At 33.7% G+C, this 18,698-nt stretch overlaps 1 protein-coding gene across 1 annotated transcript; it reads right to left on the bottom strand.

The window, feature by feature from the left end:
* Positions 1–2,262: 2,262 nt before the first annotated feature.
* On the bottom strand, positions 2,263–4,268 carry LOC102598105 (geraniol 8-hydroxylase-like). The gene is made up of 2 exons (XM_006360177.2): positions 3,212–4,268; positions 2,263–3,118 (listed from the first exon to the last, which is right to left on the bottom strand). Exons 1-2 carry the CDS (start codon positions 4,085–4,087, stop codon positions 2,507–2,509), a joined length of 1,488 nt encoding a protein of 495 aa, XP_006360239.1. The 5' UTR covers positions 4,088–4,268; the 3' UTR covers positions 2,263–2,506.
* Between the last annotated feature and the right edge of the window lie 14,430 nt (positions 4,269–18,698).

Genomic DNA, 18,698 nt, shown 5'->3' with positions numbered 1-18,698 from the left:
TAGATACCATTTACGATAGTTCGGGGGTATATTTGTCCTTTTTCCCAATTTTAATGTTAAAACCGATATTTATCAATAACCGATAAACCAACAACTGGTAATTCAATATCTTAATGGTTCTATAATGATTTAGTATTTCTACAAATCGATAACTAGTAAATTGAATCGATAAAATTTAAAACTGAACCAAACCGACTGATAAGCAGCCCTACCAAATATTCCCAAATAGTTTATGAACCTCCTTGAATTTTGTATAAAATGATTGGCCAGGCTAGACTAGTCTCATCTCGATGAACATGTGGATTGCTTAGTGTTTTTTTTAGCATAAACTAGTGGATCCACTTAGTAGTTAAGTTCTATACCCCGTCAAGGTATAGGATGGCCCTGGCACCGTGAGGCAAAACACTGTATCATCACATAGCTCATAGTGATGGTTGTCGGTTAGAGAAACTCCCACAAAGATATTTTTGTATTCTTATATACATAGAGTTATTTATATTTTCATATACAAACAAAGTTTAAATTGTATCATTGCATACAAACTGAGTTACTATTGTATATTCTTCAAATACACAAAGTTGTTATCCGCATGTTTTAAGAGTTTTTCTTTATATTGCATTTATATTACTACTTTATATTGAGTTGAGTTGAGTTGAGTTGTGACCAGGTATGTTCCTTCAGTTCCTTTCAAGGCTATGCCTTGTTTTAGAATTCCCCTCGCATGCTCGTACATTCAATGTACTGATGCCATTTGGCCTGCATCTTTTATGATGCAAATACAGGTAACCAGGATCAACATCCAGCGCATCGTTGATCCAATTGAGCTTTAGAGTTGTTGGTGAGCCTCCTTGCTTCCGGAGGATCCCCTTTTTATTATTTTCATTATTCTAGTTCATTAGGATGTCGTGGGTCTTGTCTCGACGTCCATCTCAGTTGTTAGAGGCTTCATAGACAGTTAGTTTTTGTTAGCTCATGAGTCTTTTCCATTTTCAGTATTGATGTTGAGACTTGAGTTGCCATTTTGGCTAGTTGAATGTTTCTGTTAAGACATTCTAAGTTTATTGCATGAGATTATCCTTTTAGACTATTTTCTTGTTAGATAAGTCTTTCACTAAGAGTTAAGTCAAGCCAAGGGTTCGCTTGGGGCCAACAATGATTCTCAAGTGTCAGTCCCTCCCAGGGTGTAGGCTCAGAGCGTGACAAACATATTAATTAGTTAACATAACTACAGTTTGAATTAATTACCATTCGCCACTAATTTCTAAACAAAATTACGCGCCGAGTTACAGTTGTATAAACGTATCGGTCGAGTTTCAATTGTATAAACATATAGTTTTCAGATTTGTATAATATAATTTGTATAATTGTTTAAAATTCAGATGTTTGTGTTTGTATAAATTCGTTATTTCGAGTTTTATCATATTTGTATAATTTTGAAATTTGGATAATATAATTTGTATAACAATTGTTACTACTCTGTTTATACAACCACGAACAGAAATAACTCATTTATACAAACACTTATTCCATCAAAACTATAATTATCAATCGATCCAATCAATCGAAAATAATTTATACAAAAATAAATATAAATCAATTGATACTAATCAATTTATACAAATATGGACGACACAAATTATACAAACATACGAGAATTATACAAACGTCGCAAATTATATAATGAGGTCACCCTAACAACTTTTTTTTTTGGTTGCCCATAACAACTTAAACTATACCTACAAGGCTACAACCCGTAAATATGCAAACTATAGCTAAGGAGCCTAATTAAATTTATTATAGTGGCTATTTGTGAAATTTCCTCATGCAAATAAAGACAATTGAGAGTTCTACATCATCTTATCTTATCTATGTTTCTCCTTTACTATATACTAGATTAGTCCTAATTTATCATCATTAATTCCACCTGGAATTAAGATTATATCATGGAGAGGCGCCAAAAAGGAAAAATAAACACGGTCTAATGCCAAGGAAATGAATATCTTACTCCCATTGTCCCAATTTATGTGACACATTTCATTTTTTGAGAGTCAAAACAATTTAAATTTGATCCAAAATTTGTTCATGGAATCTTCAAATTTTTTAAAATGAAATTATATATTTGTAAACTATGTAAAAAATACTATAAATCACAATAATTGTTAATTCAAAATATTTAAAAGATCTATGAAAATTTACTATTAAAGATAGACTTGTTTGAATTTCAAAATTCGAAATATATCAAATAAATTGAGACATAGAAAGTATTAGTTTCACCAAGAAATTATTAAATCCCGGAGAGTTGGTCTTATCTTCAAAGACACACAAGCATAGATAGATTCTACAAATAGAATAACGTAGCCTTTTGACAACCCAAATTCAAACAACAAGAGAGACTTGCTCGAGTAGTTAATCACCTCCCTCCACGTTAACTTAGTCACGCTGGATGGTGAAAGGAAACACTTTAGTACTCTAGTTTGCTCAACTTTAAACCTTAATTAGTTTGTCTCTATAGCTGCACTGGGGTTGGGATAGCTAGAAGAGGTTGAGCTTTCGCCAATGTAATACCAAACTTCTCATCCATGTCCAAATCATTTGGTGCAATTCCACCATGTAGCTTCCAATTAAATGTATTAATCAATGAACCTAGTGCGACTGGAATCATGCTGATAGCCAAAGGCAATCCAGGGCAAATTCTTCGACCAGCACCAAATGGAATCAGCTCAAAATCCCGACCTCTAACGTCTATTTCTGACTCCCAAAACCTCTCTGGCTTAAAGTCCAAAGGGTTCTCCCATATACCAGAGTCGCGCCCAATTGCCCATACGTTCACTAGAACTTGCGAGCCTTTTGGAACAGTATAGCCACAAAGCTCAACATCTTCCTCCACTTTGCGAGGAATTAATAAAGAAACCGGTGGGTGTAATCGTAAGGCTTCTTTCACGATGCATTGCAAGTAAGGTAACTGTGCAACATCCGCTTCATCTACTAGTTTGCCTCTGCCAATTACTTGTGCAAGTTCTTTTTGTGCTTTCTCCAAAGTATGTGGATTCTTAAGTAATTCTGCCATTGCCCACTCCAATGTATTTGATGTCGTATCTGTCCCTGCTACAAACAAGTCCTGCAAAACTTACTAGTGTAAGATCATATAATCTAGTAAAACGTTTCATCACATGCTACTTGTTGAAAATATATTAAAGATAAGATAATTAACCAGATACAGATGCTCAATATGATTCCTGTCGATTTCTTCAGGGCTAATGTTGAGAAGGGCATCTAACACATCAACATTTTCACGATTTGCCATTTCCCTTTCCTTTAGCCGCTCATCAATCAAACCACTCATAAGTTGAAGAACCTTACTAAAATGATTTGTCAAGCGCCGCCTTATACCTTGTGGATCAATCTTTTTTAAAAAGGGGAAAAAATCCACCAAATTGGGTTTACCAGCCTCAGCCATGATATTCCACACCAATTCCTTAAATTCCTTATCAGAATCAGAGAATGGATCAGTCAAATCTTTAGAGAAAATAGTGTTGGACAACAAATTTAAGGAAGTTCTAAAAGCTGCTCTGCCAATATCCACTGCTTCACAATTTTGCCCACTCTTGTGACAATAATCAATCAACTCCTCGATCTTTTTTGTCCTCAGATGCTTATTAGCGTCCAGCTTGGTGCCAGAGAAGATGTGAGAGTTCATAATCTTACGAAGCGTTCTCCACTGTGAGTTGTTGACAGGTAACCATACAACAGAGAAATCAGATTGATTGCAGGCACGAAGTGCGTCTGGAGCAAACCTATTGGAAAAGGATAAATCTTGCTTTTGCATTACTTGTTTAGCCAAGATTGATGAAGAAATGACGACTGTGTTAATTTGCCCCAATTTCAGATTCATAATTGGACCATATTTTTTTGCCAGTTGAGCAAGTGATATTTGTGGTTTATGACCAAGCAAGTGAAGATTTCCGATAATAGGCAAAGGGAATGGACCTGGTGCAACTCTTTTGCTTCTTCTTCTAAGTGAAATAACAACTCCACGCACCAAAAAACAGGCGAATAAAACTCCTACCAAAATGTTCACGTACTCCATTTTTCTCCTCTTCCGATAATTTGCTTGGCTCAATTAGGCTTCTTTTATCTTGATCTATAATGAAGTTGAGCAAGGTTTTCATTTATTTTTAAATCTCTCTTCATTCAAGACAAAAGTTTAAACAGATCGATCTGCGTCTTTCTTGTGATCTTGTCTGTTCACGTATCTTCTTTAATTTTTTAATTAATGTTTATGAATTATTAATGCAAATGGTGTCAGACTCTACTGCCTCCACGGAATTTCTTATTTTATGTATTAAATTAGATATAATACAAGCAAGTGTATTTTAACGAAAATGTTGTACTTTCAAAGAAGTAGTAATAGTAGGGTGGAGATAAGCTTTTGCATACACATGTTATTGTTATTGTTGCGGATATTAGATGTGGTTGTTGGCTGTTTTGCTTGAATGTCCACCTGCCCGTTCACCATTATTGAAAAGGTAGGCATTTCGGGTGTGTTGGTACGGAGGAAAATATTTTTTTTGGAAAATAAGTTGGTTTCTACTTATTATCTCATATTTGGTGGTAAGTGAAAAATATTTTAGTGCATGATTGATGAAAAAAAAATATTTTTTAGAAAATATCTTCTTTTTTTTTGGGTAGAGAGTAGAAAATACATTTTAGAAAAATGGCCTTTGACTTGAAAATCAACCCCAATAATCGATCTGACACCTGACCCAGACACCCGATCCAAAATCTAAACCCTACTTTTGACACGGTACCCGACATTTAAATTGGAACCCAACCCTGACCATAACCCGAATCAGGACATGATCCCAAGACCCAAACCCTGCTAGAGACCCAACATTCGAATATGAATATGATCCCGACATTTAATCCTGAACCCGACCCGAGACCCGACCTCAATTGGAGACCCAACCCACACTCCCAACCCCTACATCTTACTTAAGATCCAACTTTTGTAACATAATTCGACCCTGCCACCCAACCCCCAACTTGACCCAACGAGAGACTTGAGAATTGGACACGATTTCGATAGGAAACCCGACCCGACCTTGAAACCTGACCCCGACACTGATTCGAGACCTGAAACCAACTCTCGACTCGAGATATGACTGTGACTCGAGATCCGAGAACCGAATACGACTCTGACTCAAGATTCAACCTCACACTCGACTTCGATACCGATCCCGATTCGAGACCCGAATTCGTCACCGGACTCGAGACTTAACCCTAATCGAGACCTACATCTGACCCCAACCCGAGGCCAAAACCCGACCTCGACACCCAACTTGAAACCCTTCCCGAGACCCAACTTCATCCCTGACATTCATCCTTAGACCAGGCCTAAGACCCGACCTCGATCCGAGATCCGACCTTGGAACCCGAACCGACACCCGACCTCGATACCTAACACCAACCCTGACCCGAGTCCCAAGCCCTACCCCGACCGAGACCTGACCCCGACATGAGACCGGAGACCCAAACCTGGCCTGACACCTCACTTGAGATCCAACTCTGACACTCGACCCGAAATTTGACCTCTAATTCTAACTCAAAATTCAATCCTGACTCAATTCGAAACTCAAGAGTTGAGTCTCAAATCGAGGTCGAGACTCGGGTGTCGAATTGAGAATCGGTATTAGTAGTCGGATCTAGGATTAGTATTGGTTAAATTAGGATGAAAAGTTGAGGTGTGAGGTTCAAAATGATTTTGGATAATATTTTTCTTATTATTTTTAGAGAAGTTAGTTTCCTTGAATTTGAGGAAAATAAGTTGATTTGAAAAAAAATCCAAAATATTTAAGCCAATCAAACATGAGAAAATTGAAAAATATTTTCTTCCGTACCAAACACACTCTTCATGTCTATATTTTTCTTTCTACATATGTTCTTAATCGATCCCATTAATTTATGTTTTATCTTTGAATTTATAAATTAATTTTAGCAGATTATTCATTATATAGGACATATAGATGCTTTGCTTTTCAATCAAATTCTAACTAAGTATATTTATTCCATTTATAATAATAATCTAAAAGAAGAACTAGTACTAAGTGAAATTAAAGGGGTGATAATGTAATTTATCCAATATATTAGATGCTAAAAGTTGACAAATAATAACAGAATATGTACGTAAACATCAAAAGAAAATCCAAGTGATTCATGAATCTGGATGTTTCAGGATGGAATATTTTTCGTCTTCATTCATGTGATGTGAGAGTAATTAATTTTTTGAATAATTAATTTTATTTAATTAATCAACTATTATTGAGCTAGAAACACTAGTAGGAGAATTTGAAAATATTTTGTGGAGCTCTTAGGATTAATAGAAGTCTGAATAAGACCCCTAACATCATTGCTCAACTCATTACAAGAATATTACCACTGATCGATCATATGTTAGAAATTATTGTGGGCCATATGCAACAATTTATTTTGATAATACCAACCCCTTATTCTACAGAACAAAAATTAACATACTATTTTAGATCATTAATAGGAGATTTGAAAACAATTAACCGATAACCGATAACCAAAAATTTCCACTGGGCATGCCAATTTGTTTGCAACAAATTTTAAACATAAGGAAAATAAATAAACCACACAAATAAAATATGAAGAAACATAACTTTATCGATAAATATGCGGGTACAATTATGTTCCTCCCTTAATTCTACTCTCCTAAGATTTATCCATGATTCGAGGTGCCGTTAGTGGCATATTTCTCGAACTAGGGTGATTTAGATTTAACCTCTATATGAATATTCCATGACTTTCGTGGAGTATTCGAGATCTTGATCTTTAAAAATACCCAAGAGTTTATGGGATATTTTGAGATGCCTTTTAAGGGAGTTTAGTACCCTTTATATAGGCATAAACTAGGGTTTAAGGTTGAGTAGCCTCCAAGAATTCTAATTGAAACTTAACACACCTTCTAGAGTCCCAATTCAAATTGAACACGTCTTGTAGAGTCCGCAAAATTTCAATGTCTAAAATGCCCCTTGCTTCAAGGCTTGTTGGAGTGTAGACTCGATGAAATTCAAAGATGAGGCTTGAAGTATTCATTCTTCCACCTTTGCAGCTTCAGATTTTCAGATTTGATTTAAGAGAGAAGAGATGAAAGGCTGATTTGGTCTCACTGGGCGTGCCAATTTGTTTGCAACAAATTTTAAACATATGGAAAATAAATAAACCACACAAATAAAATCTGAAGAAATATATCTTTATTGATAAATATGCGGGTACAATTCTGTTCCTCCCTTGATTCTACTCTCCTAAGATTATCCATGATTCGAGGCCCGTTAGTGACCTATTTCTTGAACTAGGATGATTTAGATTCAACCTCTATATGAATATTCCATGACTTTTGTAGAATATTCGAGATCATGATCTTTAAAATACCCAAGAGTTTAAGGGATATTTTTTGAGATGCCTTTTAAGGAAATTTAGTACCCTTTATATAGGCATAAACTAGGGTTTAGGGTTGAGTAGCCTCCAAGAATTCTATTTGAAACTGAACACATATTCTAGAGTCTCAATTCGAATTGAACACGTCTTGTAGAGTTCGCAAAATTTCAATGTCTACAAATGCCCCCTGCTTCAAGGCTTGTCGAAGTGTAGACTCGATGAAACTCAAAGACGAAGCTTGAAGTACTCATTTTTTCACCTTTGGAGCTTCAGATTTTCAGATTTGATTAATCAGAGAAGAGATTGTCGACACCCAATTTTGGACCTCCACTATATAAATTAATCATTTCGAGCTTCTTCAATTTCAAACGATTTAAAATAATTAGTTTTATAAAATTTCAAAAAAAAATAAAAAAATAAAATAAAAATAATAATATAATTTGCAAGTTATTTTAACTAGTTTTGTCACATTTTATAATTTTTAGATAATATATATGTTTTACATAATTATGTATATAATTATTATATTTTATGATTATTCGAAAATCGTCTCAAAAAGATTTTAATTTTAGTTAAATATTTTTTCAATTAGTTTGGTTTAAGTAATAGTTTATATTTTAAAATTAATTAGTTTATAATTAAGTTTATTATTTCATTTTGTTAAGATTAAGAAGCTCATTAATTAATTTATATTAATTTGTCCTATATAAAATCTAGCCGAATTCTCTAAAATAACTCAATATGGCTGAATTATAAAATCCAAGTTGGTTATAATTGTAATTCAATTGGCCACATTTTTGTCCCGAATTTTGGGTCAATTTCTTCCAGCCAGGACTTGGCCCAAATTCCCTTCCAAATAATACAAATTCAATTCCCAGCCCATTCCCTCATTCCCTTTTGTTGTTTTTTCAAGTTCCAGCCGACCCATCAACAAACATACCCGATCCAGCCCATTTAATGTATCAGTAAAGACCCAGAATAACCCAGAACCTTTCCAAACATCAACAGTACCAAATGACCCCTGCATCCTCTTTCTTCTTCACTAACACGTGAACGCGTCTCCAGACGTGCCCAACGTCAACAACAACTGGCAGATGACAAGACGCAACTGCGTCTCCAGACGTTCCCAGCGTCAAAACAACAGTAATCAAATGGCGGAATCCACGAAAAGAAGCAACCGCGCCTGCCCTCACCAACTCGTTCCAGCCTTGCTGCCTCGTCCGGATTTTTGGGGATTTTGGAGAAAATCTCGTACCAAGGAACAACTTTCGAACGATTTTGAAAAGTGTGAGTTGGAAATTCCGATTTTGCCCTATTCCTATCCTTTCTTCATCCAAATCCGAACCCTAATTCCCCACTATAAATACTATGTTCTTCTACTGTTGTGGGGGGATTTTTGGAGTTGAAAATTTTATGTTGAAGAAAATATTGGGAGAGGCTTGGAAAAACAGAGGGGAAGAAAGTTTCAAAAAAATAAAATAAAATAAAATATAAATACAAGAATACATACAAGAAAAAATCAGTAGTTATACTCAAGCAGGATCGATAAAAGATTTTTCTTTGTGCTCACCATTGGAAAAACTTGTCGGAATCTTGTTGTGGTAGTGAAGTTGCCGTCCCTCTGCTCGTTCTGTCTCGGTGCCGCTGCCCGGAAGAAGGTAACACCTTTCCCCTCACTTACGTTCTATTTCGATTCTAAGTGTTGTGTGATGAACCCGATTCTGTGAAGTTTCTTTGGTTCCGTTTCTTCTCCGTTTGCTCGTGATTTTGACCGGTGCTCTCTTATGTTCTGATTCAAAATGTCAGAATCTCGTTGATAGTGGAGCAATATTGTAGTATCTCTCTCCATTTTTAACTTGATGGTTATTTATGTCATGTTTCGAATGCTGGTACGTTTTAGCTTTTCTGAAGCTAGTCATTCGAGCAAGCCTTAGCATGATCCTTTAAATCGTTATACTCCATGTCGTCATGCGTAGCAATCCCAATGGATTGTCTCCCTGCCATCTTTTTAAAAAAATGAAAAAAATATTAAGCTAATATGATAAAATTCTTAGTCTGTTGATGTGAATTCTATGGTTTAGTTGAGGTCTGCTGATGATGCTACATGCCTTTATTTAGAAGAGTTAGTTTGGTTAAGTGAAGTATCTTAGTTCGAGTAAGTTTCCGATCGATTACATGCTAGAAAATATCTTTGCTTGGTATATATTCATGTTGAATGATCCTATTAATTAGTTTATAGTTAAAATTCGTTCTTAGTTGCTCCTTGCTTAACTGATCCTAGTCGATTGTGTATGTTTGGAAAGGGTCGAGTTATTTCTCCCAGATCTATTTCTAACTTGATCACACCCATTTTGTTTACTCTTGACATCGTTGTATAATGTGTCTTCCAAATTTGCACAGTACAAGTGATGGATGAAAGTCGTGTGTTGATCCATTCATTTATGACAGCATCTTCTTTATACACTTGATTTATTTAGTTTTGGTTGGAATTTTCATGAATGAATGGATTTTATGGGTTCTTAGTTTGGTTATTATAATTGGGTGGGGTCAATATAGCATACTTGTCTTTCTCTGGTTGTTTTTGAAATGTGACGAATATCCTCTCCTTTATTTTTTAATTTTTATTCATTTTGTGGGTCATATACTTATGTTGCCAGCTATTATGTTAATCTTGGTTCCCAATGATCAGTGTATTCTTTTAATTACTTCTTTCAAAGTTATTAACACTCAATATGTCCCTGTACGAATTACTTCAATAGGATTATATTTTTTTATTTTGTTATATTTATATCGAGTTGGATAATGTATTAATTCCTTGCCTTGTTATGTTTGCATGTGAAAATTCCTCTCGAGTCCATGTGGACTTCTTTGCCCCTCTCTTGCACCTCGAATTGAGCCATGAAGGCTCAAACTCCTTTATCGAGTCAACCGGCCATTGAGAATCGACGTACAGGTCCCGGAGTTGAAAAAATGTGAAAGCAGAGGAGAATTGAAAAGATTGGGCCAAAGGCCCATTCTTTATACAAAAAATTGTATTTTGTTATTATTGGGCCCAAGTCTATTTAGTCATTATGTTTATTATTTTGTTAGAATTTAGGATAGGTGAAAAATTGGGCCTAAGGCCCAAAGAAAAAATATTTCTTTACGTTAGTATAAGACATGTGCATGTGACTCAAATGGGCCGAAGGCCCAAAATGAAAATAGGCCCAAATGCCGGCCCAGGCGAACAAGAAAACCAGATTTGGGCCAAATCCCTTTTCCTAGCTCTTTGTTTTATCATGTTTATTTACTTGTTAATATTTGTCATTAATCTTAAGATCAACAATTCAAATCCCCGAAAGACGTCCATTTCGCTTAATTTTTTTTTTAACTAAGCCAGTCATGTCTTAACAAGATTTAAAGAAATAATTTTGCAAGATAGCTCAGTTAGATAAGATTTAAATATTTTCCCTTTAAAATAGTTCAATTTTGCAAGTTAAGTTAAGTTAAATTATTTTAGCCAAATAATTAATTATCGAATAACCGCGTATTAGCGGGCATTTCGGGTGCTCTCAAATCCTTCCCGAAATGCTAATATGAACCCCGAACCCCCTTTTTAGTTTTCATTAGATTTTCTGTTTTAGTCTTTTGAAAACTAACAATTTTTTCTTAATTTTTTCTTAAAAATTAAGTGGCGACTCTTAAAATCATTCTAAATTATATATTTTAAATAAAACAGAGATGAAGGGCAAATTTGGTCCCACTGGGCGTGCCAATTTGTTTGCAACAAATTTTAAACATGTGAAAAATAAATAAACCACACAAATAAAATCTGAAGAAACATAACTTTATTGATAAATATGGGGGTACAATTCTGTTCCTCCCTTGATTCTACTCTCCTAAGATTATCTATGATTTGAGAGCCATTAGTGGCGTATTTCTCGAACTAGGATGATTTAGATTTAACCTCTATATGAATATTCCATGATTTTTGTGGAATATTCGAGATCTTGATCTTTAAAAATACCCAAGAGTTTATGAGATATTTTTTGAGATGTCTTTTAAGGAATTTAGTACCCTTTATATAGGCATAAACTAGGGTTTAGGGTTGAGTAGCCTCCAAGAATTCTAATTGAAACTGAACACATCTTCTAGAGTCCCAATTCTAATTGAACACGTCTTGTAGAGTCCGCAAAATTTCAATGTCTACAAATTCCATGACTCTTGTGGAATATTCGAGATTTTGATCTTTAAAAATACCAAGAGTTTATGGGATATTTTGAGATTTCTTTTAAGGGAATTTAGTACCCTTTATATAGGCATAAACTAGGGTTTAGGGTTGAGTAACCTCCAATTCGAATTGAACATGTCTTGTAGAGTCCGCAAAATTCAATGCCTACAAATTTCATGACTTTTGTGGAATATTCGAGATCTTGATCTTTAAAAATACCCAAGAGTTTATGTGATATTTTGAGATTCCTTTTAAGAGAATTTAATACCCTTTATATAGGCATAAACTGGGGTTTAGGGTTGAGTAGCCTCCAAGAATTCTAATTGAAACTGAACACATCTTCTAGAGTCTCAATTTGAATTGAACACGTCTTGTAGAATTCACAAAATTTCAATGTCTACGATATTAAATATATATTTTAAGCATTCAAAAGTATGATTTTCGTAATATTGGTGTAAAATGAAATGTTATTGGTTAATTTGTAATGTCGGAGTAATAAATGTTATAACAATGGTGTTTGGGTGTTTATTCAAGGGAACTTTGTTTAATACATTGTTGTTTTCTTGGTGAAAATAAACTACAAATTTTTCTGAGATAAACATAAACTTACCTTTTGAATATCAAATTTATATATTCATTTCAATTGTTGGTATAATATGTATTGATTTACTACGTGATTCTGTAAAGATAACTAAATAAAAATTGTATTTTGATACCACAATGGAACCAACACTGTAACAATAAAAACACTAATAAATATGTGTAATAGTTAGATGGATGAACTAAAAAATATGCATCAAAAATACCAATTAAAGTGTTATTCAAATGTATAACAAAAAACATAATGTACATCATTGTTCCAGTCAATATCCTTCTTTTTTCCATAATAATCAGTGCAAATTAAGAGCACAAGAATCATTTTTGACAGTTTTGCACCACTCTAAAGACAGCTTTTGTGTGCTTTGCCCCAAGTGAACTGTCAGCAATAACAGTAGACCGATTAAATCTAGGACTTTTTCTGAGCATCTTCTCCATAGAAATCCGAATCCGAACTGATATGAAATCTGAACTGAAAATAAACCGATGAAGAAGAACTTAATATGAAACGACGGATAAAACCTAAAGAAGATGAATTGAATATGAACTATTGAGAATAACTGAAGACAACAATGGAGAAAACATTTCTGCCAAAACTAGATTACATAAAAAGTATAACAAAAATAAATGCTATGGAGAGAATATATGGTCAAATACATAAATATTTTTCTCTACATACATAGATTAACTCAAAAAGGAAGAGAGATAAAAAAAAAGAATGAAAAAGAAGAAAACGTGTAGCCATTAAACTTTAATGGAGAAGTTAAAAAATAAGAAAAAAAGTAAGGATGTCATATTTATCCATCCCCATAAATTATGCACATAATCCAATAAAAGGGGAAAATTGTTATAAAATAATATATTGTGAGTAATTTTACTAATCTTTAGAAAAATTACTTTTTGAAATGTTCTAAGTATAAAACAATTTGAGAAAATACTTAGAAAAAGAGTCGTCACTTAATTTTTTAAAGAAATTAAGAAACTTATAATTTTCAAAGATTTAAACAGAAAAAATCATTTGAAAATATCAAAGAGGGTTTGGGGTTCAATTTACACTTCGAGAAGGGTTTAAGCATTCGAAGTATCCGCTAACATGCGGTTGACCTGCGACTTGACTAAAATATATTTGACTATTTTTAAAAAAATAATGATTTAATATAAAAATAATAACTTACAATATATTTGATTAACTTTGAGAAAATAATTAAATAAATGATACATTTTTTTTAATTTTTAATTTTTTTAGAGAAAGGGATCCAAAATGAAACATTTGACTCAAAATACAAGTGATTAGAATATTAATAAAACTAGATTAATTAGAATTTATTTAATTCATTTTGAAATAATAATTTAAACCAATTTGATAAATTAAAGCATGAAAATCATTTTAAATTAATTGACTAACTATTTTTGAGAAAATGACTAAGTAAGTATATATATATTTTTTGATTGATTGAAAAGGTTTTGACTAACATTTTTAAAGTTTATTTGAGAAAAATACTTTAACTAAAAAAATAATAATTTTAAAATGAATAAAATGTGATCAAGTGAAAAGCATTAAAAAACATCTCTTTTAAGGAGCAAAGGTTTAACTTAATAAAATTTTGAACAATATACTTGATTAATAAAATAAATGAACACAAAAACATGAAATATATTAAAATTAAACCAACACAAAAGAAAATAACACATCTTTTGGGGAATTCATTAAGTTAATTAACAATTATAAAGTTAGAGTTAAACAACAAATAATAAATAATTACAATTAAATAATTAAAGAGTAAGGGAGAATTTGAATTTGGGCCTCCTTCTGGGCCAATTTCGCTGAAATTTTTGGGGTTTAGTCCTAAACCCGTTTTTTGTATACATCGACTGTATATCAGTGTATATCGACACGTATATCAGCTCTTTTCATGTATATCTTGCTTCCAAACACCTGTGTTTGACTTTTGGACCTGTATATCGATATTCACCATGTATACCTGTGTATACTGCTGTATACAGCATGTATACTGCCCGTTTTCGGACTGTCAGTACACCTGCTTTCAACTTTCAGCTCGTATAAAATGGTTGCTGACTCGATGGAGAAGATGTTGGGTTTCTACCCAACCCGTGATGCAAGGAGAGTAACAAAGGGAGTCCAATGGACTCAAACCGAGAGGGTTCATGCAAGAAAAGAAGGATAAAGATTAGGACAAGGAAGAAAGTCACAACAACTCAAAATCTGAAAATGCAAACATATAAAGGGCAGAGGAATGATTCCAGATTATGGATATGCTATGACTAAGATGACAAAACTTTTGTTGCAAACTTGGTTCAAGATTCTAACCATAATTAAATAAATCTTAAATGAAATATCAACAAAGACACACCAATATTGTATTGAGATTAAGAATCTACTAGTGCAAATTAATCATTGGGGATGGCAATAACTCAAGTAAAGAAGTCAATCACAAATCCATAAACACTTTAACTCATTCCTAACAACAACAACAAAAATAAAAAAATATAATGTCATAATCCGAACGATCAAAACAAATTAGCACATAAGTTAGCTAATTAATGATGAATTCAACAAGGCAACGGAAATCAACATGAACCAAAAACAATAAAAAACAATAAAATAAAGAAGCTTATCATATGCACATTACACTTCAAATTGTAACAAAACACTTGGGGAAATTTAAGATACACAGAACTTGACAAAATACTCCAACATTAATCCATGGCAAGGGATCGAAACAACAAGCCAATCTTGGATAAATGATAAATTGAGAAATAGCATATTAATATAATTTTAGAACAGATCAACAAAATTACATATCCAAACTACCACATCAGACAACTTATAGCAATTTTAATGTTGGATGAATTCATATAATCATAAGGATTTTAACAGGTGTATTTCGAAGAGCTAAATCTTTTCACACGAATATTGGTACCACTAGTTTCAGGCACATAATTCAAAATCTTGGGTCACAATATACACAACTACATGAACACAAAGACTAACAAAGCACGGATTTGTACTTAAAATCAGGCAGTAACGCATGAAAAGAAAATAATTTTTTTCCAGAGATCTGCGATATACACTAGGATTTAACACGCATTTCAAAAATAACTCGAAGAGCTCTCATGCACGAACCAAAAGAAAAAACAAAATTATCACTTTGAGATAGGAAAATAAAGGCATATTAACTTAGTTGAAAAAGATAACTTAAGTAGTTCAAACCAAAATGTGACCAAAAGCTATTCATTAAAAGAAGACCAAAAGTTATTAAAATAAAAATGAACTAACTATACCTCAATAGGCAACACATCTAAAACTTGGCAGTCTCAAAAGTGTGTGTGGACAGCAAGAACAACAAGAGATAAAATGGTTTTCATCACACACCCGAATAATAAAATAAACACAACATGGATGCGGTCAAAGAGCATGTCTTTTCGAGTATTATGTACTTGATATATTACTTTGAGGAAGGCATGCAATGACATAAAAAAGAAAAGGGAAAAAAGTAATAGTAGTAATAAAATTATGCAACAGTGAACATCCATTCAAAATTAGTACAAACTACTCCCTTTTGATTAGATTTTAACAGAGTCTTTTGATCTATACCTCAATGCTAATCCAAATATCAAGGCATAAATACGAAAGCGAAATAGAAAGTCGATAAGTATATGCAATATTTGTAACAAGTTCATGGCTACCAAATATAATCTATACGTCAAACCAATTTCTACAAAGCGTACATTCAATCTTAGAGACTCAAACATATATCACAATTTTTCAACTCTAAGAAACAGAAAAGGCAGGCAACAATAACCTTCATGTATACAAACTTTGCTTAACTAAAGATTCATTGGATTCCAAAATCGAAGAGGCATATTTCAAACAACCTAAAATTAGAATGGAATAAACTCAACAGACTAGTCAACGAAGAAAAGAGAAAAGAGAAAACAGTAAACCAATCGTCCTATATTTATTTAAACTAGTTGAGATACAAAACGAAAATCAGCTCACAAATGAAAATAAACTTGCTCTTAGACTAAATTTTGGACTTCAAACTAAACCACAATCATAAACAACAAGATGAGATCATGTAATGGGGTAAAAGTACACTAACCGGAACAACTCATCCTGATCCTTAGATGGGATCGGCCCATCTTTGAGCGAGAAAACAAAAACCAAAAAAAATAAATCATTTTGAATAAACAGACCATCTACATACTGATTTATGATGAACAGTAAAGAAAAATTCCCGAAACACTAGCATATAAACAACTCATACAGTTGAGAATCAAATAACAGAGCATCAATAACGAAAGGTGTTCAAATCGAAATTAATATTACCTTTTAGAGGGCATCAGAACTGGGACGACGAGCTTTGGATAGTGATTCTTCTACCATAAGATTCAAATACTAATAATAGTAAGCCAAAAAGTTCAAAATCAGCTACGAACAGGGATTTCCTCGGAACCTAGGATTAGAGAATCGCTTGAAAATTTTCAATTGTAAAACGACTATTGCTTCCAAACTAAACTCCAAGACCGTCCCCTAATCACTGAGAGTAGGGGGTTATTTATAGGGAAAGATGGGCAATTTAGGGGGGTAAAATTCGTTGGAAAATTCAAACAACAATTTGAATTTTTTCTTCTCTTTTCGAAGCAACAACGAGGGATGTTGTGCAGGCCTGCGACTTCTGTGAAAAGGGGGGAAAAGGGGACGTGAGGTGATCTATTATGGTGCTAGGGTTATGGGTTTTGCAGAGTAGTTGGATGAGATTTCCGGATTTGCTGGGATTGTACGCAGAGGGGATGGGCGGCTCTGTTTCTTAGCGTCTGAAGAAGAACAAGACGGGTACAGGGGTAGCGTATGTACTGCTGCACATATTGTTGTTGTACATTGTATATGTATTGGTAGATATGGGCTGGGTCTTTTGGAATTGAGAATGGGCTGATAAGAGTTCTTAGTGGGCTGGGAATATGATGGGCTGGTAATGGGTTTGAGGAATTATTTGGGAATAATAAAGTGGGCCGGAAACTGGGCCAACTTTGATCTTAAATTGATCCAACAAGTAGAGCAAATTATTGGTTAGATTTGATTTTGAAAAATAACCAAACAAATTGCAAATTTGGTCAAGACAAATTAAAATCAATTAATTAACGAGCTTCTTAATCTTAACGAAATAAAATAACTAATTTAATTATAAACTAATAACTAACAAAAAAATATGTCAACTTAAAGTAAACTAATTTAATAAAATATTCAACTAAAAAAATAAAATCTATTTGAGTTGATTTTCGAATATTATAAAATATACCAATTATATACAAAATTATGTAAAACATATATATTATTTAAAAATTATAAAAAAGTAGACAAAAATAACTTGCAAACTAATAATTTTTAAATCATTTGAAATTGGAGAAGCTCGATGATTAATTTATATTGTGGAGGGCCAAACTTGGATGTCAACAGTTGTCCCTCGTTTGACTTGGATTGATGAAAGAAATTCGAGGTAAATGAAACTGACAAATCCAATTTTGACCGACCACATCTTCATCTTTCAGAGGAGAATTTTAGTACGGACTCTAGGAATTATGACCGAACCCCGGTGTCGAGTTTCCTACATATCTCTGGCTATACGAGAATTCAGGCCACTTGTAGTTCGATACGCTTGATTTACCGCGCGACTCTGAAAGAATTCAAAAGTCATCCCGATACCGAATTATGGAGAGACCAGAACGCTTGGGAGTAAGATTTAAGAGCGAATGTTGGAGTACAGCCGAGTTTTCATCATTGATCCCGCCTACATATCCTTAGACTTTAGGAATCAGGTTGTTTGTCAGTAGACTCGATCGGTTTAAAAGGAAATCTATTATGCTAGATAACCCTTGGTTCTGGGAAAGTGACAAATAAGTCGAGTATGAAAAAGAGGCTTGCAACCTCTTAGGGATGAATGTGGCGCGCTTCACACCCATAATTAAGAACTTACACGAAAATAATTTCCAAAGCTCTTGGTGCATTGTCACTCTGATTGGAAAGCTTCCTCCGGTGAGAGTGGAAAGTTTTTGGATGCGAAATTGGAACTGATAAGCCCAAGGAAATGCCCACATGCCTTTTGATAGGGATGTGGTTTGATTGTGGTGGAAGTCACTCATCAGCTCGCGTCCTAAGAGTTTGATACTCCTCTTTGGACTATGTCCCAGTTCGCTGCTAAGAAAAAGTTCCACGTTGTGCTGCATCCTTTTTTATGTCGTCCGCACCTGTGGTTTGATTGAGTATTCATCCTCTCGGATGCTCTCGACAAAGACTGAGATAAAACTCATTAGTGTAAAATATAATTCAAATGGAGAGATAATGTTGTTTACCATGTTGGCACTCCTTGAATATTTGACGTCAACTTCTTTCAGTTTGACGTAAAACAAATAA

This window comes from Solanum tuberosum, unplaced genomic scaffold (assembly GCF_000226075.1).
Source record: "Solanum tuberosum cultivar DM 1-3 516 R44 unplaced genomic scaffold, SolTub_3.0 scf00316, whole genome shotgun sequence".
In the NCBI taxonomy this organism is placed as follows: domain Eukaryota; kingdom Viridiplantae; phylum Streptophyta; class Magnoliopsida; order Solanales; family Solanaceae; genus Solanum; species Solanum tuberosum.
The sequence above is the reverse complement of the archived record's forward strand: the minus strand, read 5'-3'. Positions and strand labels throughout refer to the sequence as shown.

Coding starts and splice junctions, on each gene's coding strand:
- LOC102598105 (XM_006360177.2), bottom strand. CDS start 4,087: ATGGAGTACGTGAACATTTTGGTAGGAGTTTTATTCGCCTGTTTTTTG. Junction 3,119..3,211: donor ATATTGAGCATCTGTATCTG/GTTAATTATCTT, acceptor TAAGTTTTGCAG/GACTTGTTTGTAGCAGGGAC.